Source organism: Podarcis cretensis (assembly GCF_951804945.1).
Source record: "Podarcis cretensis genome assembly, chromosome: 9".
NCBI lineage: Eukaryota > Metazoa > Chordata > Lepidosauria > Squamata > Lacertidae > Podarcis > Podarcis cretensis.
Window position 1 is genome coordinate 63,405,892 of NC_137178.1, and position 26,614 is coordinate 63,432,505.

Here is a 26,614-nt window from a genome sequence, read left to right on the forward strand (position 1 = left end):
AGGCCTGGAAACGATGCCTTATGAGGAACGGCTAAGGGAGCTGGGCATGTTTAGCCTGGAGAAGAGGAGGTTAAGGGGTGATATGATAAAGGTAAAGGTACCCCTGCCCGTACGGGCCAGTCTTGACAGACTCTGGGGTTGTGCGCCCATCTCACTTAAGAGGCCAGGGGCCAGCGCTGTCCGGAGACACTTCCGGGTCACGTGGCCAGCGTGACATCGCTGCTCTGGCGAGCCAGAGCCGCACACGGAAACGCCGTTTACCTTCCCGCTGGTAAGCGGTCCCTATTTATCTACTTGCACCCGGAGGTGCTTTCGAACTGCTAGGTTGGCAGGCGCTGGGACCGAGCAGCGGGAGCGCACCCCGCCGCAGGGATTCGAACCGCCGACCTTTCGATCGGCAAGTCCTAGGCGCTGAGGCTGATATGATAGCCATGTTCAAATATATAAAAGGATGTCACATAGAGGAGGGAGAAAGGTTGTTTTCTGCTGCTCCAGAGAAGCGGACACGGAGCAATGGCTCCAAACTACAAGAAAGAAGATTCCACCTAAACATTAGGAAGAACTTCCTGACAGTAAGAGCTGTTCGACAGTGGGATTTGCTGCCAAGGAGTGTGGTGGAGTCTCCTTCTTTGGAGGTCTTTAAGCAGAGGCTTGACAACCATATGTCAGGAGTGCTCTGATGGTGTTTCCTGCTTGGCAGGGGGTTGGACTCGATGGCCCTTGTGGTCTCTTCCAACTCTATGATTCTATGAAAGTGCTTTAGGGTTACAGTTGCTGCACTCCTCAGTCGAGCAAAGTTCCTGCCTGGGACTTTGCTCGCTCGGCGCTGCCGCCTCGTGGCGCGAGAGCGCCTGACTGGACAGCGCCCGACTGAGGCAAAAGCAGCCCGCTCGCCTCCAGCGGCCTTTTCCACAGTGAAACTCCGCCTTCCCCTCAGCCTTGCCGAAGAGCGGCGCCGTCACCGCGCATGCTCAGTCCTCTTTCCCCCCCTCGGGGGGGGGGAAGGAATGGAGAAGAGGTGGGCGGAGCCTCGACGCCAGAGCCGCGCCCGGGCGGACTGGGGGAGATTTGCTGCGCGCGCCGCAGACGCCCCAGCAGCCCAGGCGCCCTAGTGTCCCGGGACGCGGGTGGTCTCCTCGCCCAGGGATGGCTCCTCAAGGACCGGCCGCGACGCCCGCCTACCCGGCTGCTTTCTTCCAAGCCGCGTCCGCCCAGGCGGGCAACCGCTCGGCTCCCGGTGGGTGCGGAAAAGGCTCCTTCCTCCTTCTGGCCACAGACTTTCTATTTTGCATTTTGGGATGGGGAGGGGAAACGCTGGGGTGCAGTTGCATTTTGCCCTCCATCGTGGGGGCCTCTCTTTCTCTTTCCCCCGTGAATCTCCGTTATTCATCTGCTTTTTTCCAGCACTTCCCAACTTGCTGTTGGTTAATTTTTTATTTCCACTCCCGCCTGACTTTGGAAGCCCTCCCTCCAGCCCCGCTCCCTCTCTCACTCCTTGCTTAAGGTTGGCGCTACCTTTTTGGTTTCTAATTTTCCCAACTGGGCCATCCTGTTATGCAGAAACTAAGCTTTTCCTGGCAGATTAGCAAGCTGAAGCTTATCCCTTAGGTGGATCTCAGCTGCTGTATGTCAGGCTGCTGTAAACCCACAGCAATGGGGCAGTTCTGTGTGTGTGTGTGTTTTAAATTGCACGTCCGATTCTAGTTCAGTCTTTTTCTTTATAGGGTTTTTTTCTTTCTTTCCCCATAATGGTTCTTCCTCAACCGGAAAATAAATACATGATCTCCAAGGGTTGGGCTTGTTACAACCTCCGTTGTGCAAAAGGACAACATCTGGTTTCGGCCGCTGAGCAATCCTATCCTGAGTTCAAGTTCATTTCCAGAGGCTATTTTGACTCCCAGCCAGCTCAGCTGTGACATTGTGCTTCAGGGCATGTGCAAAGAGCCGCTAGGCTTTCTCCAGATAACCACAGCTGTGCTTGCACTCTCTAGGATTAAGACTTGGAGACTGGTCGACTCTGCCTCACTTCATAAAAGGAGTCGAGGCGATATATACAGAACAATCGGCAAAATTGATAGTAGACTGTGCCTCACAGGTCGTTGCATTTTTCATTCTTTTTGCAACCGATCACTGGCTTCACCTAAATCTTTGTTCCAAAGAAATTAATCATCCAGAAATAGCACTTTGGTGTCTTCTATCCCCAGCCCCCTATTGCACTCCTTCTGCTGTTTCTTGCTGTGTAATTACTTCTGAATAATTTCAGTTATCCTCATCTTATTACCAGGTTTACAGTGAAATAGTGCCAGATGCCACTGTGAGCCCACGTTACAAGATTCCTCCACGGGAGGCACTTATTTGTAGGAATACTAGAGTGTAAATTATGTGTAAATCAATTCTCTGCAACAATACCACATCTATGCATTTTTCTGTATGCAAGGAAGTTCCAACTGAGTGCAATGAAACAGATTGCTGCATTTGGGAATACTGTCACTCAGATTGCATACTGATTCCTTAATGGCACAGGATTTTTTTTGCAATGCCTCCGTTGACTTTCCCTCAGTCAAAAGTTCAGTCCACTTAATTGTGCCCCACTTAGCTAGTGCATGTTCAAGATAACTAAAAAGAAATTACATAGCTGCTTTATTTTATGTGTTAACCACCTTTGTGAACGTACTTTGAAGGGTAGTTAATAGTTGTAAATTTCATTATGTTTATCAATATATTTGTATGTGGAGCTGTGATGGAAAGATAGTTCAGTGAAGCAGCTGCAGAACTGGGTTGGTAAATGGTGGCAGATAATCTATGTTAGTATAAAGTAAAAAGTAGCCATTAGTGTGTCCCTCCTTTAGTATTTTTAATTCATTTCTGCCCTCTATCACCATTTCAAGTTCTCTATTTTACAGGATACTAAGTCACGATGGTTGGAATCTGTCTGCTTTCATAACTGTCATTCTTTCCTATAACAGCAATAGATCATAGAACTGTGACTCATTGGTGTTGTGTTATGGAGGATTAAAACGGTTACAGTGGTGCCTCGCAAGACGAAAAGAATCTGTTCCGCGAGTCTCTTAGTCTTGCGGTTTTTTCGTCTTGCGAAGCAACCCTATTAGCGGCTTAGCGGCAAAGCGGCTATTAGCGACTTAGAAAAAGGGGGGGAAAGCGAAAAAAATTGCAAGACTCGCAAGATGAAAACGTCTTGCGAAGCAAGCCCATAGAGAAATTTGTCTTGCGAAGCGCCTCGAAAAACGGAAAACCCTTTCGTCTAGCGGGTTTTTCGTCTTGCGATGCATTCGTCTTGCGGGGCACCACTGTACATTCTTTGGTTAATTAGTTTTTTGGGGATTGGTTAATTTAATGAATACTTTTTGTGATTTGCTGATAGTGTACTATGTTGCTGAAAATCAAGGGTAGTTTCTGTCTATCTCTCTCTCTCTTGCAGTCTGCTAATTCCCTGTTCTGGATCTTAGACACAACACTGGTTGTTGGAATAAGGAAATCTGGCCTTGGAGTACTTACATTAAAACCCAAACACTATTAAATTGTCTCATGCACAGCTGTTCCTTCTCTACCATCTCCCTTACTTTCCCCCACCCTCAGTATTTTGAGCTTCCCTGAGCTGTTTACTTGTAGTACGCAGACCGTGCAATGAGAGCCTACTTATGGGCTGAAACTGTGTTGGGTTTTGGAAGGTGAAAATGAAACTGTTCATTGGCTGAGTTACATTGGAAGTTGTTATTGGAAATCTGCAAAACTTTTTCTGTGGACTGATGTGGTCAGGGATCGCACAGATTGTTAAAAAGTGATTAAACTGGAGCTCATGCTTTTATTGTGGGTATCTCGTATGACTGTATTGGCATGAAGACATTTCCTGTACTTTAAAAGAAGGAGCTTATGTTATATGTATGCATGTATCTGACACATATATTTAGACTAAGGTTTCTTTTTTAAAGTCTGCTGCGGTTGTTTCAAATGTGTATCACTGAAAAGGCAGCTTCATCAAATAGCTCAGTCGGGTCGTGGGTTCAAGCCCCAAATTGGGCAGAAGATTCCTGCATTGAAGGAAGTTTTGAGTAGATGACCTTCGTGGTCCCTTCCAAATCTACAATTCATTGATTAGATGATTCTGTATGAGGGATCTGATCTGCCACAAAATGTTGCAGTTTGAAGTTTGCCTGCCAGCCTGGCCTTTTTTCAGGGCATTGCATTATATTTCTCCCCCAAACCCAGTTTTTCTATTTTTAGTCCTCACAGCAGACACTTGACATTCTGAGCATGCTCAGTCGTTGTTTGGTTTTCTCCCAAATTAGGTTTTTTTTTCTGAAACGATTTCTATTTCTGTAATGACTTGGGCTCTCTCAGTCATGCTGAAAGCTCCTTGCCTTATTTCGGCTATATAATCATATTATTATTATTTTCTGTACCACTTTATATTTTAAAGAAAAAAAACCTCAAAGCAGTTTGCAACACATCAAAACATCAAACAAAACAATCCAGAATAAAACAAATTTAGAATGAAAATTATTTCAATGAAAATATTTTAGATCTTTCTCTAAGTGACATTTGGCTTTCCTCATATTTATTTACCTTATTAGAGCACTCTAGGAAGCCAGTGTGGTGTAGTGGTGAGAGGGCTGGACTCAGACCTCGGAAATCAGGGTTCAAATCCCCATTCAGTCAAGAACATGGGTAGGCAAACTAAGGCCCGGGGGCCAGATCCGGCCCAATCGCCTTCTCAATCTGGCCCGCGGATGGTCCAGGAATTGGTTTGTTTTTACATGAGTAGAATGTGTCCTTTTATTCAAAATGCACCTCTGGGTTATTTGTGGGGCATAGGAATTAGTTCATTTTTTTCCTTCAAAATATAGTCCGGCCCCCCACAAGGTCTGAGGGACAGTGGACTGGCCCCCTGCTGAAAAAGTTTGCTGACCCCTGGTCAAGAAGCTCACTAGGGGACCTTGGGTCTATCACAGTCTCTTCTCCTACCTCACAGGGTTGTTGTAGTAAGGAGTAACTGAGGAGGGTGTGAACCATGCGGTGCTTTTTTCCCTAGTAAAATAGGTGCCAGTTCTCACCATGAGGTTGTTACAGTGCCACACTTTTTGACAACAAAAAAGGAGATGTGCCGGTACTTCATACCCTTAGAGTACTCCCTGGGGGGAAAAGGACTGTATATATGGGATATAAATCAATAAATAAGCTTCTGCTTACCTGCTTAAGAAAGCTGGAGGGGCCGGCCAGCCAGCCAGCAATGTCAGTCGCCATCCTGGCATCCAGAAATCTCCATGTGGTTGCAATTGGACCCATGCCAATCACAAAACATGCCTGCGCCTGGCTAATTTTGAATACCGCTGTTGCCGTTTGTTCTGATTTGGTGGCAAACAGCACGTTTTCCTGGGGAAGTGGAAAGTGACTGGACAAGCCTTTGGACTGAATCTGTATATTCCAGGAATATACATGTTCCTTTACCTTTTTTTTATTCCAGGAAGGTGTTTAGGGTTCTTGGAACGACGATCAGGAAAATGATTCTGTTTCCATTCTCCATCCTAATGAAAGTTGATTGGAATAAAAAGTGTGGCACTTAATAGTTATAGCAAGAAGGATAGCATTTCTAACTGGGCCTACTTTCTCTGGTTCTCATAACCATGAATTAGAAATATTTCTGGGACAGGTGAGGTTGAATGAGAAGCAGTAACTGGTGGTGGGGAGAAGCCAGGCCCTGTTTTCCTTAGATAAACATGGAGCTACATACTGACTGCTTGCTTGGTGTCAAAATAGAGTTTTGCCCTTTGAAAGCGAATACCAGTAATTTCTAACAAGCCAATGTGTGATTCTCAGGTTCATTTCAATTTTCTACTCCTTTATATTCAAGAATGAGGTGCTGAAAGATGTTGCTGTCTTTTGCAGCCTCCAGCTTTGCCCTTAAGTTTTCTTGGCATAGTTTGATCTAATGATATTCTGCAGGTTTGATATATTTCATAACGTGCTCTTTTCGTTGTCGTAACCAGAATTTTGTTACGTTTGAAAGAAGAGCAGGATTTAAATAAAGCAATAAATGATTGGCCCACAATTAGTATGTTATGCATATGGCTGCTGAAACTGACACATGTTTAAATAGGAACTTGTTGTCCTTCTATGTACACATTTTGCATCAATCTACAGTATGCTCATTAATTTATTTTTTCATTAGGTACTTTGTCGCAAAGGAGTGCATCTCAGCAGCAGCGGGGGAGGGGAATGTGTGGCGCATTCTTTTTTGCGTTTGTTAAAAGCTCCGTCATTGCTTTGAAACTTTTGTAAAGAATCCTCGTCATGGAGAATTTATTTTTTGGTCCCATAAAATTATTGCATGTGCACGACAGATTTATGTACTATGCTGGAACAGGATGTTTTAAGATGGGAAACTGTTCATTATGTGATTTTTTTTTTAAAAAAATCTATTGGCAGACAAAAAATTTTTTTAAAAAAAATTGGAGGCTTTCTTTCAATAATAAGAGGACATGGAAAATTAGGAACAGCTTGATTTGCAAGGTTATTAATGGGGCACGTGCCAGAAAATATGTGTCAGTTTATGATTAAGTGCTCTACGTTGTAATTCTACAAAAAGCTGATTTGAGGTTTTTTTAGTGGACAAGTCTAGTCATATATTATGCCCACTGGCTTGCTTTGTTCACCTGAAATTTCATGCATGCTTGATAAGTTGATGGTTCTAATATATTGCTATCAATGGGTTTATTAGGACAGGCTTGATAAGCTCTGTTCCACTTTTATAAACTATATGGATAATCGTGTGGATCCTCACCTCTCTGTACCACATCATGGGAGAACGTGGGTGGGTGTGAATGCGAATTTACCTGTGGATTGTGTTGTGTGGTGATCCTCGTAACAGGAAAATACCTTACACATTTGTATGTACATCACCTTTCATATCATATTGTAAATGTGTTGGGTTTGAATTGTGTTATTGTTTAAAAACCTTTAAATAATTACAGTTTCTTTTTGGGGGGAGGGGAGAGCAATGGGTTGGATCCAAAAGTTCCCTCCTTCCAGTGGAAGTCTTCTTATGTCAGAGGAAGGGATCCTTTTGATCACCCGTTGGGCATTGTGCTTTACAATAATAATACAGTGGTGCCCCGCAAGACGAATGCCTCGCAAGACGGAAAACCCGCTAGACGAAAGGGTTTTCCGTTTTGGAGGTGCTTCGCAAAACGAATTTCCTATGGGCTTGCTTCGCAAGACGAAAATGTCTTGCGAGTTCCTGCGGGTTTTTTTTCCTCCCCCCTTTTCCTAAGCCGCTAAGCCGCTTATCAGCTGATCCGCTAAGCCGCTTATCAGCTGATCCGCTAAGCCGCTTATCAGCTGATCCGCTAAGCCGCTTATCAGCTGATCCGCTAAGCCGCTAATCCGCTTAACAGCTGATCTGCTAAGCCGCTTATCAGCTGATCCGCTAAGCCGCTAAGCCGCTTAACAGCTGATCCGCTAAGCCCCTAAGCCGCTAATAGCGCTAATCCGCTAATGGGCTTGCTTCGCAAGACGAAAAAACCGCAAGATGAAGAGACTCGCGGAACGGATTCTTTTCGTCTTGCGAGGCACCACTGTAGTAGTAGTAATAATAATAATAATAATAATAATAATAATAATAATTTATTTATACCCCGCCCATCTGGCTGAGTTTCCCCAGCCACTCTGGGCGGCTCCCAATCAAGTGTTAAAAACAGTACAGTATATACAAACTATTTGATGACAGGTCCCTGCCCTGAGGAGCTTACAGTTTAAAATTTTACCATGGGAAAAGAACCAAGGAAGGTGATGGAAATGGTAGGTGGGATAAACAGGGTGAGTGCACATTTACTTCAGTTGCCAGGAGACTTCATGGACAGGGATGTATCTGGATATAAAAGCAAAGAGATAATCAGGTCAGTGGGAAACTATGAAGAACCGTGAAACTATAAATGAGGTGCTTGTGCTGGATCTGGGAGTGAACAGGGTATTAGTGCAGGTGCTTATGTAGAACAATTGTGGTTGGAGTGGTGGCTGAGGCGAGTGATTATGGTAGCTGAATTTTGAATAGACTTGGCGGCTGGAACGAGGGGAGGGAAAAAACCAAGCTTGGCCTTTTCACTTGTGGCAGCGTTAAAAGAATTGATTGCACAGAAATAAAATTAATGAAGGATAGTATCATGAAGACCTAGGGAACAAAGAGAGTTAGGCAAGTGATAACTTTGATCAAAAATCAAAGGCAGCAGAGAGGTCAAGAAGCAGGAGAAGGAGGCCATAGGCTGCAGAGACCCTTGGATTTACCAGTGAGGAAATGGTTAGTGGTTTCTGTGAATGGTAGAAGCTACATTGCAGGGAGAGAACAGCTAACAGGGAGAGAAAAAGTTGAGACAGCAGGAGCAAGCAGCACATTTCGGTGGAGGCAAAGGACAGAAGAGAATTTGAATGGATAGCTACATAAGGGAGGTTGGGTCCATTTTAACCGTGAAGTCAAGTACAGTGGTGCCCCGCAAGACGAATGCCTCGCAAGACGAAAAACTTGCTAGACGAAAGAGTTTTCCGTCTTTTGAGGTGCTTCGCAAGACGAATTTCCCTATGGGCTTGCTTTGCAAGACGAAACGTCTTGCGAGTTCTTGCGAGTTTTTTTCCTTTCCCCCCCTTTTTCTAAGCCGCTAATAGCGCTAATCCGCTAAGCCGCTAATAGCCGTGCTTCGCAAGACGAAAAAACCTCAAGACGAAGAGACTCGCGGAACGAATTAATTTCGTCTTGCGAGGCACCACTGTATGGATAACTTGATTACAATTACCTTTTGAGACTAACGTTACAGCTTTACTTGGCCATCACTTCCTGATCCTTAACTAACCATACAGATATTACTTAATCCCTATTGGGCTAGCTAAAGGATGCAAGATGAACTTCAAAGAGAGTTGTGATTTTATGGTTGGTTTATGTTTGTGTGAGAAGGGAAATCTAAATAAGTTCAAAGATTTGCTTTCTCTAAACATCAGATTGTTTTCTGCAAATCTTGGCACTAGGGGAGATGAATGTATCATTTACTGGATTCTGGCTTTACCTGGGGCTGAGATGGTTTTTTAAAATTGCAAAGTTTTTTTAATATACAAAAAATCCATCACCTGCAATTTAAAGTGCTACAATCCAAGCATGACTGTTTTGATTCTAGATCGAACACTTTGGCTTCATTTTAGGAAAATTGCTCTCAAAAATTCTCTTGCCTGTGTCAACCTGGTGCCCTCTGGTGGTTGTGAATTACAGTGGTACCTTGGTTCTCAAACTTAATCCATTCTGGAAGTCTGTTCCCAAACCGAAGTTAGTCTGGACAGAGAGAGAGGAGAGTTTGGATTTGATATCCCGCTTTATCACTACCCGAAGGAGTCTCAAAGCGGCTAACATTCTCCTTTCCCTTCCTGCCCCAGAAACACTCTGTGAGGTGAGTGGGGCTGAGAGACTTCAGAGAAGTGTGACTGACCCAAGGTCACCCAGCAGCTACATGTGGAGGAGCGGGGAATCGAACCCGGTTCACCAGATTACGAGTCCACCGCCCTTAACCACTACACCACACTGGCTCTGGAGGGGTACCACATAGGCAGGGGCTGGTGTAAGAGGGCTGTCTCTGTCTATATGCATGTTCTTGGCTGGCAGCTGGGAGGCTAATGTTTACTGTTTCTTACTAGTTGATCAGTTTAGCTCCATGTTCATTCACTTCTTTCTCCTGTCTAGAGATGTGAAGGTGTGGAAAAAACAGCCCCCCCTTTCATCCCGCCAGGCCTCTTCTCCCATCATGTATTACTAGTGTTACATCAGATGTAGTCATAGGTTACAGACTCCGCTAACCCAGAAATAGTACCTCGGGTTAAGAACTTTGCTTCAGAATGAGAACAGAAATCGCGCGGTGGCGGTGCGGCGGCAGCAGGAGGCCCCATTAGCTAAAGTGGTGCTTCAGCTTAAGAACAGTTTCAGGTTAAGAACGGACCTCCAGTTCGTTCTTAACCCGAGGTACCACTGTACCACTGTACTTAATACCTTATGTCAACTCGGTAATACTTATTAGCACCCCGTAAAATAGGCCACTACTTACACTTTTTATACTCACATAACTCCCCCTCCAAGGTGCTCAGCTATATTTTTAAGAAAGGAGCCACGATGCAGCTTCTGTTTTTGTCTGGTGTTTAGTGAATCTTGGTGTGTGTGTTTTTTTGGAAGAGAAAGATCAGCTTTGCTGAGCGTTGAATAGCGAATTCAGCAGGAACAGAAGCAGCGTGATACACCTTACATTTTGCTGTTCTGTTAGTAAAGACAAGATCAGTTTCATCAACTATCTTTGTAAAGTCCAAAAGCTGTATTTAAAATGCACAAAGAAGTGAGAGTTCTTTCATGTCCCAATATTTTTCATCTATCCTGATGAACTTTGGTGAATTCGAAACTCGCTAACCATACTCTTTTTTAATAAAAAAAATTGGTCCTCCTGAAGATATTAACCACACACTATTGGACCAACATGGCTACTTTGATTTTTTTTAAATCCCTCTCAGGTTTCTCAATACTGCTTATGCATGATTTCAGCCGATTTGGTTAAATTTGGAGCACAAAAGAAAATATACAAATAAAAATGCCAGTAAACATCAAAGTTAAAATTTGTAAATTGATAGGAGCATAGAGGCCACTCAGCAAACTGCTTCGGTTTTTGTAAGCACCAGCTGCTGTAGAGCACATGCAAGGTTGGGCATTTGATCAGTCAAAAATTAAAATGAAGTCAGCTGTGAATTACAGAAGGACAATTGTTCCAGGAAACTGGGAGATGATCTAGTATTCAGATCTAGTCCATTAGGCAGGAGTGATGAACTCCTATCGCCCAGTGGGTCAGATTATTATCTCCACCCAGCCCTGTGGGCCAACTTCTTCAGGTAGTTAAGACCACTCTCCTGTCCGTCGTCTGATGGTGGTGGTAAGGGGAGGCATGGCTTGTTCCCCACAGGGAAGTACAGAAGGAGCAGGGCTAGCAGGATTGAGCCCTCTGCTCAGCAGCTGATGAGCAGAGGGTTCAATCCTGCTAGCTGAAGTGTTCTGCTTTGCCATGCTGGAGAAACAGTACCCACCAGGATCAATTTACGAAGGTAGTGGCGCCCAGCCTGTGGAACGCCCTCCCATCAGATGTCAAAGAGATAAAGAACTACCTGACATTTAGAAGACATCTGAAGGCAGGGAAGTTTTTAATGTGTGACATTTTGTTGTATTTTTAATTTTTGTTGGAAGCCGCCCAGAGTGGCTGGGGAAACCCAGCCAGATGGGCAGGGTACAAATACAGTGGTGCCTCGCAAGACGAAAAGAATCTGTTCCGCGAGTCTCTTCGTTTTTTCGTCTTGGGAAGCAAGCCCATTAGCGGATTAGCGCTATTAGCGGCTTAGCGGATCAGCTGATAAGCGGCTTAGCGGATCAGCTGATAAGCGGCTTAGCGGCTTAGAAAAAGGGGGGGGGGAGGAAAAAAAACCCGCAGGAACTCGCAAGACATTTTCATCTTGCGAAGCAAGCCCATAGGAAATTTGTTCTGCGAAGCACCTCCAAAACGGAAAACCCTTTCGTCTAGCGAGTTTTCCGTCTTGCGAGGCATTCGTCTTGCGGGGCACCACTGTAATAAATTATTATTATTATTAGCTAAAAACTGTTTAATCCACTGACCGCCTTAAATTAAAACACAAACATATATCTAGCGGCTATTCACTCTTGTTGCTTTTGTGACAGAACTTATGAACTTATGAGGATCATTAATTTTCTCACCCTGCGGAAAACATTTCTTGCCATTTGTCTGCCAGCTTCCCTTTTGTTTTCTGCTTGCAAGCTTCCTCAAGGGCTAGATTAGGAAGATGAAATGACATCATTACTGCTATTAAAGAGCGGAAAGCCTTGTGCCTTTACTTTGAGTAGAACTTCCTCCTATAGAAGGGGCTAACTTTAGCAAGCTTGCACAGACAGACTTGTGGGTTAGCAGCATGAAAATCTGGCTGACTTTCATCACCTGTCTAATTTAGTTTGCTCCTCATCAACTTAGGTCTCTGACAGCAGTTTCTTCATATTTTAGTGGAAAAATAAAGATACTTGGTGCTGCAGAAAGTCTCATTTTTGCAATTATAGTCAGTGGTGCTGCTGAAAGTCTCATTTTTGCAATTATAGTCAGTCAAGAGAACTGTTTCCTCTTGGCTATACAGTGGTACAGCTATCCAGTGGTACCTCGGGTTAAGTACTTAATTCGTTCCAGAGATCCGTTCTTAACCTGAAACTGTTCTTAACTTGAAGCACCACTTTTGCTAATGGGGCCTCCTGCTGCCTCTGTGCCGCCGGAGCACGATTTCTGTTCTCATCCTGAAGCAAAGTTCTTAACCCATAGGTACTATTTCTGGGTTAGCGGAGTCTGTAACCTGAAGCGTATGTAACCCAAAGTACCACTGTACTTCAATATAAACATCTGTTTTGTTACACCTCTGCTCCACCCTAGGCATAGATCTGATGGGTTATATGAACCTCCAGGAATGTATGGGGTATTAGGGAAGAGGAAGTGGTATTAGAGGGACGCGGGTGGCGCTGTGGTCTAAACCACTGATGTTGAGAAAGATGGAGGGCACAAGGAGAAGGGGATGACAGAGGATGAGATGGTTGGATAGTGTTCTCGAAGCTACCAGCATGAGTTTGACCAAACTGCGGGAGGCAGTGGAAGACAGGAGTGCCTGGCGTGCTCTGGTCCATGGGGTCACGAAGAGTCAGACACGACTAAACGACTCAACGACTAAACAACAACAACAACTGCTGAACAGTCTCTGATGTGATTGACTGCGCTGTTGGATTCCTTATGTGATTCTGTTTGTCAAAAAGAGAGAGGAACCCAAGGAGGGGGGGGGGGAAATGGAAGCTACACATCAAAACCACAGTTTTGTCTAGGAATGGCTGTGAATTCTGGCAGCTCTCCTAATTAGCACATTGCAGATGAAGGGAAACCATAGCTATGAATTTCTGTCCACCTGCAGACAGACCGTTTGATCTATCCCAAACATCAGAAGCAAAGCTGGATGTTCAGCGGGAAGTTACATTTGCAAATTTTTCAGAAATTGGGAATATATAAATATTGCTTGGGCTTTACCATTAGAAGCTCTGTGTAAATAAGTGTCTCTGCTGGTACTGTGGTTTTGTGAGGAAGGCATGATTAAATATTAGAGTGTTAGAAATTAAGTGGAGGTATAAAGTAGAAAGGGCTACAGCTTAGCGTCCTTCTAGAATTAGAGAAGAATTCAAAGAAGGTGTGAACTATTCCAGTTTTACTTAAAATGTCACATTTTCTCTTTGTGTACAAAGATAGTCTGGTATAACTTGAAATATTGCATACTACATTGTGGGAATTTCTGAAGCACTCAGAGGCTTTATACAGGCTCAATTTTCTTTCTTTTTTAGCATTTGGAATAAACAAACTGATTTAAAGCTGCTTGTCTGCTTTCATTTCAACTCTTCTCAGCACTTGGCTTTCTTAATTTCACTCCTGTTTCCATGGTGCCTTTGGAGACGGAGGCATGGCTGTGACAATGGTTTTTCCAAGGTTTTCTGGTGCTGGTTGTCATACAGAGTTGTGAACCATTGCTGGCCACTTTTGAACAAAGTAGCATGGTGTGATTGTATGAATTGAGTCAGTAAGTTTGATTATATATTTCCACAAGCAAGGCCCATGTTGATGAATTCATTCTTTTAATGCATAAAAATAACGAAATATTGTAACACATAATAATGCAATGCAGTGGATAAATCAAATTTATAATTATGTTGTTAACTCTATGATTATGCTTAAGCAGAACAGCTAAATTAAAGTAATTTAAACAATTGCATTATAGAATTCAATTTTACTTGCCATCAAAATAAAATACATACTTGGCTACAGGATTCAGGATTTGCTCATCCGGTGCCTTGCTTTTGGGGAACATTTAGTTTCTGGACTGAGAAGCGCTGTAGAAAGCATAAAATATCAGCATTGCTGTACAAATCCCACTAATTTTGTAGTCTTTCTCCCCCCTTGTTTTCATAGGGGTCCCTCGTACCTTGGCAAGCCATAGCGCAGATGATGTCGCCAATAAACCTGAAAGTGGATCGTCAGGAAATGGGCAGCACCCCGAATATATTGCATATTTCCTGATTCCTGTCTTTTTCCTCATGGGACTCCTGGGGGTTTTCATCTGCCATATGCTAAAGAAGAAAGGATATCGCTGTACAACAGAATCTGAGCAAGAGGAGGAGCAGCTTGGGGAAAAGATAGGTAGGCGAGAATGATTTAAAAGACTGGAAATAATATGGAAATAAGGAACAGCAAGCATTAACCCCATTTTTATAGTGCTTGGATCAGAGGCTCTCAAACTGGTCTATATACCACTGGTGATCTGCAAGCTCTGTTCAGGTGGACCTTGGAAACTTGCAAAACTGTGCTTAACCTTGCAGTTGATTTATTTATTTCCCTGATGACCAGAGCCAGATCATTCAGCAGGTTAGCAAGGTTTTGGCCCAGGGCCTGTGATTTTCATAATATGATACCTGTGTAGTTTACTAATTTCCCGTAACTATTTCCTGGCTAAAGGTATTACAGTCGTAACTCTGCTCTTGAACGCCTTGGGAGTCGAACGTTCCGGCTCCTGAAAGATCGAAAACTGGAAGTGAGTGTTCTGGTTTTCGAACTTGTTTCGGAAACGGAAGGTCTGCTGCTGCTTCTGCAATTGTTTCTGGCATACCTGTGCAATCGGAAACCAATCGGAAGCCGTGCCTTGGTTTCCAAACATTTCGGAAGTTGAACGGACTTCCGGAATGGATTCTGTTCAACTTCCGAGGTACGACTGTGTTGCTGAACATAATCCAAGGCCAGAACTGATAAGCATTACACCTGAACTTCACAGAATTGTCCACAAAAACAGGCCATATCCATCACACTGGAAAAGCAAGACTTCAGTTATTAAAATAAGTTATGTGCATACATTTTGTTTTTATGGCAATAAAAGTAGTCTTACCTTTCACTCTGAGTAAATTTCATCAATATGTCAAATGGTAAAATTAAACAGTGCATCTTATGATAAACAGCAAAGTAAGGTTAGATAAGGAGGAAAACATGGCATTGTTGCAATTTTTCTATTCCTCCCCGCTCAGGGAAACATTTTTTTTTATATATATATAATATTTATTCAAATTTTGAAAGTTACAAAAAGGAACAATAAAAAAGAAAAATAACAAAGACATAAAAAATACACACAAACAATTAAAAACAACAACAGATCAGACCTTTACATAGCTTTCTTTCCTTTACTTATTTCCTTGACCTCCTCACACCTCCCTTTTTCGTATTCTAGTTCAATTAGATGTTTCAGCAAATCCTTTCCAGCTTTGTTTTTATCCTAATAATTTATCTTAATATACTGTAATTCTCGTCTTTCACCAATTAAAAAATCAATTTTAACCTAATCCTTTATATCATTTCTGCTAAAACCACATTACTTCATTCCAACAACCTTCTAACATTCCTTAATTTTACAATGTTTCTGTAAATAAACTTTGAATTTTTTCCAATCTTCTTCCACCAACTCTTCACCTTGGTCTCGGATTCTGCCAGTCATTTCCGCCAGTTCCATATAGTCCATCACTTTCATCTGCCATTCTTCCTGGGTGGGTAAATCTTGTGTCTTCCAATACTTCGCGATGAGTATTCTTGCTGCTGTTGTTGCATACATAAAGAAAGTTCTGTCCTTCTTTGGCACCAATTGGCCAAAGACATTGCTCCCCACCCCAGCCACCATAGCTTTAACTTTACCAGATTCTTTACATCTCCAGTCCTGGTTGGTTATTTATCCAGCCCACAAGACGTATCTTTCTTTCTCTTTCCAGAGCTGAACGAAAGTACGAATGATAATGGTGACACCGTGGGGAAAATAGTTGACTACATTATGAAAAACGAAGGTATGCGATACGGCTATTTAAAAAATATGAATGTGCAGATCATGAGGAGCCTCTGTCCCACAGCCTCCCCTCCTCACTATGCCTCCCATCTGCAGAATTTAGGCTCATTTTTATTAAGTTTCCTTTGGCTCCAGTTGGAGGCATCAGTTAGGCATGTATCAGCAGCCAGAGGAGAGGGGGAGGAATATTTATGAACCACCTCACACCATATGCTGCTAGATCCACAAAGATCACCCCCTGGCAATCATTTTTTTCTCTCCAATGCTTTTCTCAATCAAAATGGCTTCAAGATATATGTGTAAATGAGAGAGAGGTGGAATGGTGGGGGCCGGGGGAGGAAGAGACCCCTCCCACTTTTTGAACTGCCTCTTATCTCCACCAATATGCAGCCTTTGGAAGACATTTAATTTAGGACTCTTAATTCACAGCACGCACCGTATACACTTTCTCATTCATACATGCCAACGAGATATTTTCCCAAGGATTCAAACTGCTTTTGGGGTCAGGAGTAGAACGAAAGTTATTTGCGGCATGTTATCTTACTGATATAAGTGTGCGTAATGTCCAAGTTAGCCCAACCGTGTTCAAAGAGATCAACTCCAAAATGTTAAGTATTTCTTATTTATGTCATTCTTGCAGCTAATGCTGATGTTCTGAAGGCCATGGTGGCAGATAACTCTGTATATGATCCTGAAAGGTAAAAGCTTTTTTTCATTTTATGCTCCACATTCGGTGGAGACAAGATGTTAATGGTTTTTGAGGTTGTTGCAGAAGGCGGTTTGTTTGAAGTTTGCAAATGCAGGCTTTTTCAGACAGATTTTCATATATGTGTCTTTAAAAGTTGGGTGCATGTTACATTAAGCTAGAGACAGCTGCATGTTTTTACAAAAATCCTGTCTGCGTGAGTTAATAAATATGCTCGCATATACCTATAATTGCATCATCAATGCATATGGTGCCTCACAGAGTTAAGCTAAGTTTTCTGGCGAACTTTTAACAATTTAAACATCCAACAGATCAGGAGAGAGCATGAGGAGGCAAGGAAACATAGGTCAGGTGAAAGAATATGTCTGGTTACACATACTTGAACTTAGGCTGCGTACAGGCGCAAACATTTGATGGGGGAGAGTTGTTCTGGAAGCAGACTCACTGTTCAAACCATTTTCCCTCCAGGGTCTCACTCAGGAGAAACTGGCATTGCAAGTTTGTTGAGAAGCCAGCTGTGGATTGACTTGTGCTTGTTACAGCACCTGCCCTCCATGGCTGGCATTTTTTTCTCTCCTTTTTAAATAGAGATTTTTTAATTATTGTTATATTTTTCTAAAAGGTGATGAATGTGTACAAGCGGCACTGTAGATTGTTGTTGTTTAGTCATTTAGTCGTGTCCGACTCTTCGTGACCCCATGGACCGGAGCACGCCAGGCACTCCTGTCTTCCACTGCCTCCCGCAGTTTGGTCAAACTCATGCTGGTAGCTTTGAGAACACTGTCCAACCATCTCGTCCTCTGTCCACCACATGTCCACCACCATACCACACTACATTTCTGTCCTGTAACGTTTGTGTTTTTTGCTCTTTAAATATAGCCCTACTAGTCCGACTACGCCAGGCAGTCCAACAAGTCCAGTGTCTCCCTCATCGTCCGGAGGTCCTCAGCTGAAACACACTTGCCGAGGCCGCCATTTGCATACGGTTGGTGGAGTTGCCGGAACGGGTGACTGTAGCCGCTGCAATCAGAAGAGGTGGCACCTGTTCAGTCCAGCTAAAAAAGCCAAAGAACCAAGAAGAGCCCGGCATGGGGAGGTTACAGTGTTGTCTGTTGGAAGGTGTGCCCATTTATAATTTCATTTTAGGTGAAACCATGACTTGACTAGAGCCAGTGTGGCGTAGTGGTTAAGAGCAGTAGACTCGTAATCTGGGGAACCGGGTTCGCGTCTCCGCTCCTCCACATGCAGCTGCTGGGTGACCTTGGGCCAGTCACACTTCTCTGAAGTCTCTCAGCCCCACTCACCTCACAGAGTGTTTGTTGTGGGGGAGGAAGGGAAAGGAGAATGTTAGCCGCTTTGAGACTCCTTCGGGTAGTGATAAAGTGGGATATCAAATCCAAACTCTTCATCCAAACTCTACTTGATTCTCAGTACTGTGGTGGATTCGCAGTTTTGGTGGCGTGCGTGATCGTAGTGCACCTTCACATTTAAACTCTAGTTTAGGGTTGCCATACATCTGGGAAATCTCAGACATGCCCTCTTTTGGGGGGGGGGCATTCCCATCCGGGGGTGGGGTTTACATTTTAAAGGAAATGCCTGGGGTTTTGGTATTAAAGGTCCATCACACTTTCTCCTCCTAACTTGAACATTTGGGGTGTTGTTTGTTTGTTTTCTTTGTTGGGTGTGGGCTCAGGCATGGCTTCTGCCAACCCGAGCTGGGGAAAGAGGCCTCAAGATGTCCTCTTTTTTTGCTCTTCAGAATAAGGCAACCCTACGTCTAGTTTAGTTCAGCTACAATGTGAAACAGGCCAGTCTATCTCTTCAGCAGAAATTGGCCAGCTTCTTTCCTGTGCAGGCCTAGTCCCTCGTAATCCCAGCTGCACAGCAGCTGGAATATCGCTCCCTTTGTTTGTGGTACTATTGAGGACGAACTGGTGCAGAAAATGAGTTTGGAAGCTCCATGCGAACGGAGAAGTTTCCCCGTAGGTTTTTCCATTGGTGCAGGGAACTCTAGGGCATCCTGACTCTGTCGGGCTGGGCTTGCCCGCTTCAAAACCGAAAGAGGACTCAAGACCCCTTGCTGCAACTGCTTTACAGGAAAAAGCCAAAGACAAATTTCTAGGTGTGTTATAACACATTTGTTTCTGCATGGTTTATAAGCTCCATCTTACAATCTACATTCTGATAAAGTCCCATGTTTGTAGTGCTGATGAGAACGGTGACTAAAGTGCAAAAGAGAGGCGGGGGAATAATATTTAGGGAATGATAACAGTTGAATTATGTTCAGAATTACCGTAGTGGTAGAATGTTTGAGACTCCCTGCTCTGGAGGGACAAATTCTTAAAAGAGCATCCATTAGTTTGTTAACATAGTTACTCTTCTAGAATTTGTAATTGAAGCGCAGCCATAATTTCTAACTGCCTACTTCTCCACATATTGTTTAGATAGTTAATAATAATAATAATAATTTATTATTTATACCCCACCCATCTGGCTGGGTTTCCCCAGCCACTCTGGGCAACTTCCAACAAAAAATTAAAAACACAATAAAATATCAAACATCAAAACCTTCCCTAAACAGGGCTGCCTTCAGATGTCTTCTAAATGTCCAATAGTTGTTTATTTCCACAGGGCGTTCCACAGGGCGGGCACCACTACCAAGTAGGCCCTCTGCTTGGTTCCCTTTACCTTCACTTTTCGCAGTGAGGGAACTGCCAGAAGACACTCGGTGCTGGACCTCAGTGTCTGGGCTGAAGGATGGGGGTGGAGATGCTCCTTCAGGTATACTGGGCCGAGGCCGTTTAGTGCTTTGAAGGTCAGCACCAACACTTTGAATTGTGCTCGGAAACGTACTGGGAGCCCATGTAGGTCTTTCAAGACCGGTGTTATGTGGTCTCGGTGGCCGCTTCCAGTCACCAGTCAAGCTGCCGCATTCTGTATTAGTTGTAGTTTCTGTGTCACCTTCAAAGGTAGCCCCACGTAGTGCGCATTGCATTAGTCCAAGCGGGAGATAACCAGAGCATGCACCACTCTGGCAAGACAGTCTGCAGGCAGGTAGGGTCGCAGCCTGCGTACCAGATGGAGCTGGTAGACAGCTGCCCTGGACACAGAATTGACCTGTGCCTCCATGGACAGCTGTGAGTCCAAAATGACTCCCAGGCTGCGCACCTGCTCCTTCAAGGGCACAGTTGCCCCATTCAGGACCAGGGAGTCCCCCCCACCCGTCCGCCCCCTGTCCCCCCAAAACAGTCTCCCAGCAATATCATCAAGACACCTTTCAAAGCAATAAGCCCCTCAGTCATTTCAAAACTAATACAATTGTAAATTTAGATAAGCCTTTCCTAATTTTGCAGAGGCGGTAGTGAAATGCTGGATTGCTTTAATAGCTCAGCTTTGTCCCTACAGGTTTAGAGTCACAAAGGTGGAACACAAATCTGCGTCCAAGGAACGTAAGAACTTGATGTCTGTCAGTGGCGTCGAAAGTGTCAATGGTGAAATGCCGGCTACCCCTGTCAAAGAAGCCTCGAAAGAGGCGCCAGTCACACCTGCTGCCAAGCAGGTACCAGATGATCAGCAGCGCACACCTGCCAAGCAGGAGGATAGGACGAGATCTGGCTCAGCATGACAGCTGGACCCAGAAAATGATGGGAGTCCAAGCAGAGGTCAGTATGTTGTCAGTTCTGAACCTAGGACTTTAAATAATTTATAGGTAGGTTTATAAAACGCAGGTGGCGCTGTGGGTTAAAGCCTCAGCGCCTAGGACTTGCCGATCGAAAGGTCGGCGGTTCGAATCCCTGCGGCGGGGTGCGCTCCCGCTGCTCGGTCCCAGCGCCTGCCAACCTGGCAGTTCGAAAGCACCTCCGGGTGCAAGTAGATAAATAGGGACCGCTTACCAGCGGGAAGGTAAACGGCGTTTCCGTGTGCGGCTCTGGCTCGCCAGAGCAGCGATGTCACGCTGGCCACGTGACCCGGAAGTGTCTCCGGACAGCGCTGGCCCCTGGCCTCTTAAGTGAGATGGGCGCACAACCCCAGAGTCTGTCAAGACTGGCCCGTACGGGCAGGGGTACCTTTACCTTTACCTTATAAAACGCAAGATTGCCATGTTTCTGACAAAATTCAGGTCTGTGAGGGGTAATATCATTTCATAAACTCCAAAAGCGCCTTTTGTCTTTAGGTATTAACGTTTTGGGATGCGGGCGGCGCTGTGGGTTAAACCACAGAACCTAGGACTTGCCGATCAGAAGGTCGGTGGTTCGAATCCCCGCGACAGGGTGAGCTCCTGTTGCTTGGTCCCTGCTCCTGCCAACCTAGCAGTTTGAAAGCACGTCAAAAGTGCAAGTAGATAAATAGGTACCCTCCGGTGGGAAGGTAAACGGCATTTCCGTGCGCTGCTCTGGTTCGCCAGAAGCGGCTTAGTCATGCTGGCCACATGACCCGGAAGCTGTATGCCGGCTCCCTTGGCCAATAAAGCGAGATGAGTGCCGCAACCCCAGAGTCGGTCACGACTGGACCTAATGGTCAGGGGTCCCTTTACCTTTGTTAGCGTTCTGTCTGTGGATATGCATGGAGATAATGGGTGGCATTATCACTTTGATTCAGAGCAGACCTGTTGGAATTAATGGACCTAGTGTAGTCATGTTCATTAATTTCAGTGGGTCTACTCTGAGTAACAGTGTCCCTTGAAAGTGAGCACTGAATTGCAGAATATTGATGCTTTGTACGATGATCACAGTTATTGGGCCAAGTTTAATATTAAGGGAACAACAACAACAACAAATTATTTATTCCGCGCCCATCTGGCTGGGTTTCCACCCACTCTGGGCGGCTCACAACAGAATATTAAACAGAATAAAACATCAAACATTAAAAACTTCCCTAAACAGATGTTTAGACATCTTCAGATGTCTTCTAAATGTCTGATAGTTGTTTATTTCCTTGACATCTGATGGGAGGGCGTGCCACAGGGCCTTCTGCCAAAGAGATGCACGTTGGAAAAAGGCCGTTTGTCCCTTAAAGTGAGGCACGTTTCTGTTTCTCTTGCAGATGGAGGCTTTTGAGGAAAAGCACACACAATAGCTTTGGGGAAAATTCAAAACTGGGACACTGACGTCTCTGAAGAGAAGTATATAAATGCACTATCGGCGCGCATAATTTTTGTGACTGAATCCATGCAGGTTTTGGTCCCAGGTATTTTAAGTGCTCTAGTAACTAAAATTTTAAGGACAATTTAGTTATTTGACAAGTTACTGGAGCACACAGTCAGCAATTTTTATATTTATAAGACATTATGTTTTCCCACTTCGAATAAAGTTGAACTGAATGAAATCCTTCTTAGAAATGACAAACAATAATCAGTTTGCCAAGATGCCTCTGCTGCCGTACTGCAGTGTTAAAATGTGTCGTCGTGTGTTTGATGTACCAAGGAGCAAAGTCTGATACATTCGCTGTTTCTGTAAGGGAGGTGACCAAAGTCGAGCTATATTTTGCATTTATTGCTAAATGCCAATGATTGCTAAATTAAGCATTGCTTAATTGTATTTTCTCAGTATATTCACACAATTACCGTTTTTGTGCTCAAAGCAACCTCTATGACAGGCTTCCTCAACCTCTGCCCTCCATGTTTTTTGGCCTACAACTCCCATGATCCCTAGCTAGCAGGACCAGTGGTCAGGGATGATGGGCGTTGTAGTCCCAAAACAGCTGGAGGGCCGAGATGGAGGAAGCCTGCTCTACGATCTCTAACAAACCTGTTTTGGTCATGAACCTTGATAGATGTTGTATTAAATCTCGAAAGAATCCCAAAACACCATATTCTGCTCCTGCAGATTTGGGATTGAATTACTGCGGAGGCAGTTGATGACTTTCTGCATGCATTGGCCTTAAATTATTGTCAATTTTTTTATTGATAATTTTATCTTTTTGTTTGTAAACCGCTATGAGGTTTTTGTATAATCAAGCGGCGTATGAATTTTATGAAACAAATAAACAAATATATATAGAGAGAAATATTTTTACTTTTGGTTGATGGTGCTTTTCAAGGCAAACTTTGAAGGCAATGAACCTTCTGAAATTCTCCACTAGTGGCATGTTTCAGAGAAGCTGCTACTGTTCATTGCCAAATGGCCTCTAAACTGTGAGGAATATTTTTCGTGATAGTGGTAGGGCATTATCTGGGAAGATAACTGATTAGACTATCAGAGTTAAAAAAAAACCCTCATTCTTTTCTTTGCAAAAGATTCGCTGTATATACATAACTAATTTTATAAATATGCCCAGATTAGGAAGCTGTCCACTCTAACAGTAAATAAAATCTTGTCAGCTTGAACCAAGCAAAAGTAGGAGGTTGCAATTCAGAGATTTCTGGTTTTTTGGGAGCACTTTCCCTACCTCTTTGTAGTTTAAATTAGGATCTACTTGCAGAAATTGATTATTCATGCACATCAAAAAATATATTTGTAGCACAATGGAAATGGGCTCATATAAAAGGCGTGAGAAGTAATACTTCAACTTTAACCAGGGCTAAACCCTGTAAATGTGTTTCAGGGAGGGGGTTATTGTTTCATTTTTGTTCTTGTTTTTATTACGCGTTTTGTGGTTTTTTTATCTTGTATTTTTATGTTGTGAGCCACCACCAGCTCTATGGGTGAAGGGTGGTATATAAATTTAATAAATAAGGTAAAATAAAATAAACCAAAGCCTGTTTTGAAAATGCTGCATGTAGTTTTAGTCCCTCCATTTAAGGTTTAAAATAAAATAGCAAAAACAAAAAACAAACCAACCCCAAAGCCTTATTCACATAAGCATAATACAAGTTCTGTGGGCTTCATAAACCTGAAATTTTATCATAATAACAACACTTAACAGTAATGGCTTGGAAGTAGACGAAAATGTAGGTTGCACTGTATTATGATAGCTCCCTTAAAATTAGGTATGACTTGGTTAAATAAACAGACCCTTTGCCAGATATCCAGTATATTTATCTGGGACTGAGCCGAACAGGAGGAGGAAAGCACTTTTTGCAGAAAACGTTTGCCCGTGAATGAGGGAATGAAGAATACACCTTACCCCAAATTGGCTTTTTGATGTTGTCGCATACCTAAGATTGACAGTGTGGCATAGTGACCTTGCAATGTCATAATAATTATGGTGCAAATCCAAAGAAAGCGATTGTTCATCATAATTTTGTGAAGCTTGCTCCATAGTTCCTTCTCATGCGTAGACGGTGTCCTTTGGGCTACACGAGGAACCAAACCCATCTTTTTAAAAATGGAGGATAGGATGAATTAGTCACACCTACCCATAGGAGTCGACGCGGGTGGTGCTGTGGTCTAAACCACTGAGCCTAGGGCTTGCCAATCGTAAGGTCGGCAGTTTGAATCCACACGACAGGGTGAGCTCCCGTTGCTCGGTCCCAGCTCCTGCCAACCTAGCAGTTCGAAAGCACTTCAAGTGCAAGTAGATAAATAGGTACCACTGTGGCAGGAAGGTAAACGGCGTTTCAGTGCGCTGCTCTGGTTCACCCGAAGCAGCTTAGTCATGCTGGCCACATGACCTGGAAGCTGTTCGCCGGCTTCCTTGGCCAATAAAGCGAGATGAGTGCCGCAACCCCAGAGTCGGTCACGACTGGGCTTAACGGTCAGGGGTCCCTTTACCTTTTACCCGCAGGAGTTAAGGATCAGGGTGTAGTGTGGGGGTGCGGCCTGGTCAGGCTCTTCCTTGCCCAGGCGGCTCAGCGTGGCCCTACTTTGTTCCGCTGGGGGTGGGATTCCTCCATCAGTGTTGGTGGCAGGGGCTGGCGCCACCCTGGGTGTTAGCAGCTGATGCTACACCATTGTAAGGGTGACCTAGGATTTTGGCTTATGCGATTCCTGGTTGGGTAGGATCACTTTGTCTCAGTACAGTGGAACCTTGGTTTTTGAGCGTCTCGGAAGCCGAACAAATCAGAACCCAAACACTGAGAACCTGGAAGTAATTCCTTCCGTTTTCAAATGGCTTCCGAGGCGTGTTTCTCCATTTCCCCCATTGAATTTGCTGCCAGCCCATTGCGTCTCGGTTGTCGAACGGTCTTCCAGAATGGATTGCGTTTGACAGCCGAGGTACCACTGTATCAGAAATTGCTATTTTTTATTTTTTTTTTAAATGGCCAGTAGAGGTGAATAAGGGTTGCTGAGAAAACATTTCACCTTCTGAAAGCGCTGCATCCATAACAGTCCTGCAATTTTAATGGAAGGTGTTTTAAAATGCTATTGTGCTTAACAATTGTGTTAGGTATGCAAAAAAAAAAAATGTGAACCCCCAATTCTGGAGCCTAATCTACATGTGGAAACAGGATGCAATCCTACCTCTGAAGGGGAACTTTTGCATCTAACACCTGATTCATCCAATGCCTCTTCAGAAGGGTCTGATTCCAGATAAGGGATTGATGACTCTGCTTCACTTTCTCATTTTACCAGTCTTAAATTCAGTTCTCTACATCAGTTTGCAATAATTTTTTTAAAATAATTCTGAAAATTCACCAGCATTTTAGTGTGAATTTTTCCTACATGTATGTATGCGATTTTGCCTAATATACATATTTTTGTGAGCCACGTTTTCCTTATATTTACATATTCCCTGACATAACACATTTTTGCTCATTTTCACAATTGTATCCCCACAACATGCATTTTTGTACACGTTACTTGGCTGGAGAACTGCTTTGCCAATTCTGGAAATGTGTGGATTTTGAAAGATGGCAGTTCACATAGCGTTTTGGGAAATGTGAATTATCTTTATTTGCCTTTAAATGCGAACTGAATCAAATAGTTTTGCCATGCCTAATTCAGGTTTGTGATTGGTTGGGCCTAGAGCAGACTGCATTGAGGATCTGTTTAGTGGGGAAATGCTTGTGCATACTCTTGTGTGTATGTATATTTGCTGAAGTTGACAAAAATATTTGGATTGCGGCTGTGTTGTCTGCTACACTTGAACAAGAGTGTTGCAGAACTGTCTTATAACACATGAAACTCTTATCATTATGATTGTATGATATACGGACTGACATAGTAAGGCTGAATCTCGCTTTTCACATTGTGTTAAATGTATTTTAACAATACGGTTAGTATATAGATTTTGTACTACTTGAAAAATAAAAATACAAAACTCTTTAAAAAAATGTTCTCCTGTTGCTTTCTTTCCAGTCAGACGTCATTTGCTTTCCAATAAGATGTTGACTTTTTAAATTCCTGGAAAAGCAAGGCTGGCCTAAGTGTTTTTTAACTGAGTCAAAGAAAACCCCTAATACAGCTTTTCATTTAAACAGAAAAGACAGAGGTTGGGAATTGATCAAAGCAGCAGGACATAAAAACGCACATTTCAGATAATATTGTGCATTGCCTTTCTAAATGAATGAACGTGTGGTGGGATTAAGCATGATGGATCTTGTTAATGTGGCAAATTAATAGAAACTGCACACTGAACAAGTGAGCCTGAAATATGAGATCAGATGGGAGTTGAGCTCCTCCTAAGGTCTGAGGCAGAAATTGCTGTTTGATGAGACTTCTGAGGTCTGTTTTGGCTTTTAGCTTAGTCGGTGATGGCTTCCATTCCCTGCTAGTGTGTTGCTTCAAAGTTGTCCTTTTTACTGCGGTTTTGTTTTTTGTGGCGGTTTGAAAATGTCTCCAAGACACCCAAAGGCCGAGAGAGGATACTTTTTTCTGCCTTTTTGTTCCTTTTTCTCCTTTAGTCCCTGGCTCATTCCCACCATTTTGTTTTCTTATCAGCTTTTGCCTTCCCACTTGTTTGCTTTATGTAAAATAAAAAAAAAGCACAAAGATTCCTCAGATTTTCCTCTATTCTTTCCAACCCAGGCTGGAAGAAATTTGGCTTCACTTCTTTGTCTTCCCACTGCCTCCCACCCCACGTCCTGCAAAAGCTGAAAAGCAAGCCTCA

General features: G+C 43.6%; 1 protein-coding gene across 1 annotated transcript; it reads left to right on the forward strand.

Moving 5' to 3' along the window:
• Positions 1 to 1,033: 1,033 nt before the first annotated feature.
• Positions 1,034 to 24,813, forward strand: RELL1 (RELT like 1). Its single transcript, XM_079989845.1, has 7 exons — positions 1,034 to 1,237; positions 14,073 to 14,300; positions 15,908 to 15,979; positions 16,619 to 16,676; positions 17,564 to 17,803; positions 20,090 to 20,346; positions 21,728 to 24,813. Exons 1-6 carry the CDS (start codon positions 1,147 to 1,149, stop codon positions 20,307 to 20,309), a joined length of 909 nt encoding a protein of 302 aa, XP_079845971.1. The 5' UTR covers positions 1,034 to 1,146; the 3' UTR covers positions 20,310 to 20,346; positions 21,728 to 24,813.
• The last annotated feature ends 1,801 nt before the right edge of the window (positions 24,814 to 26,614 follow it).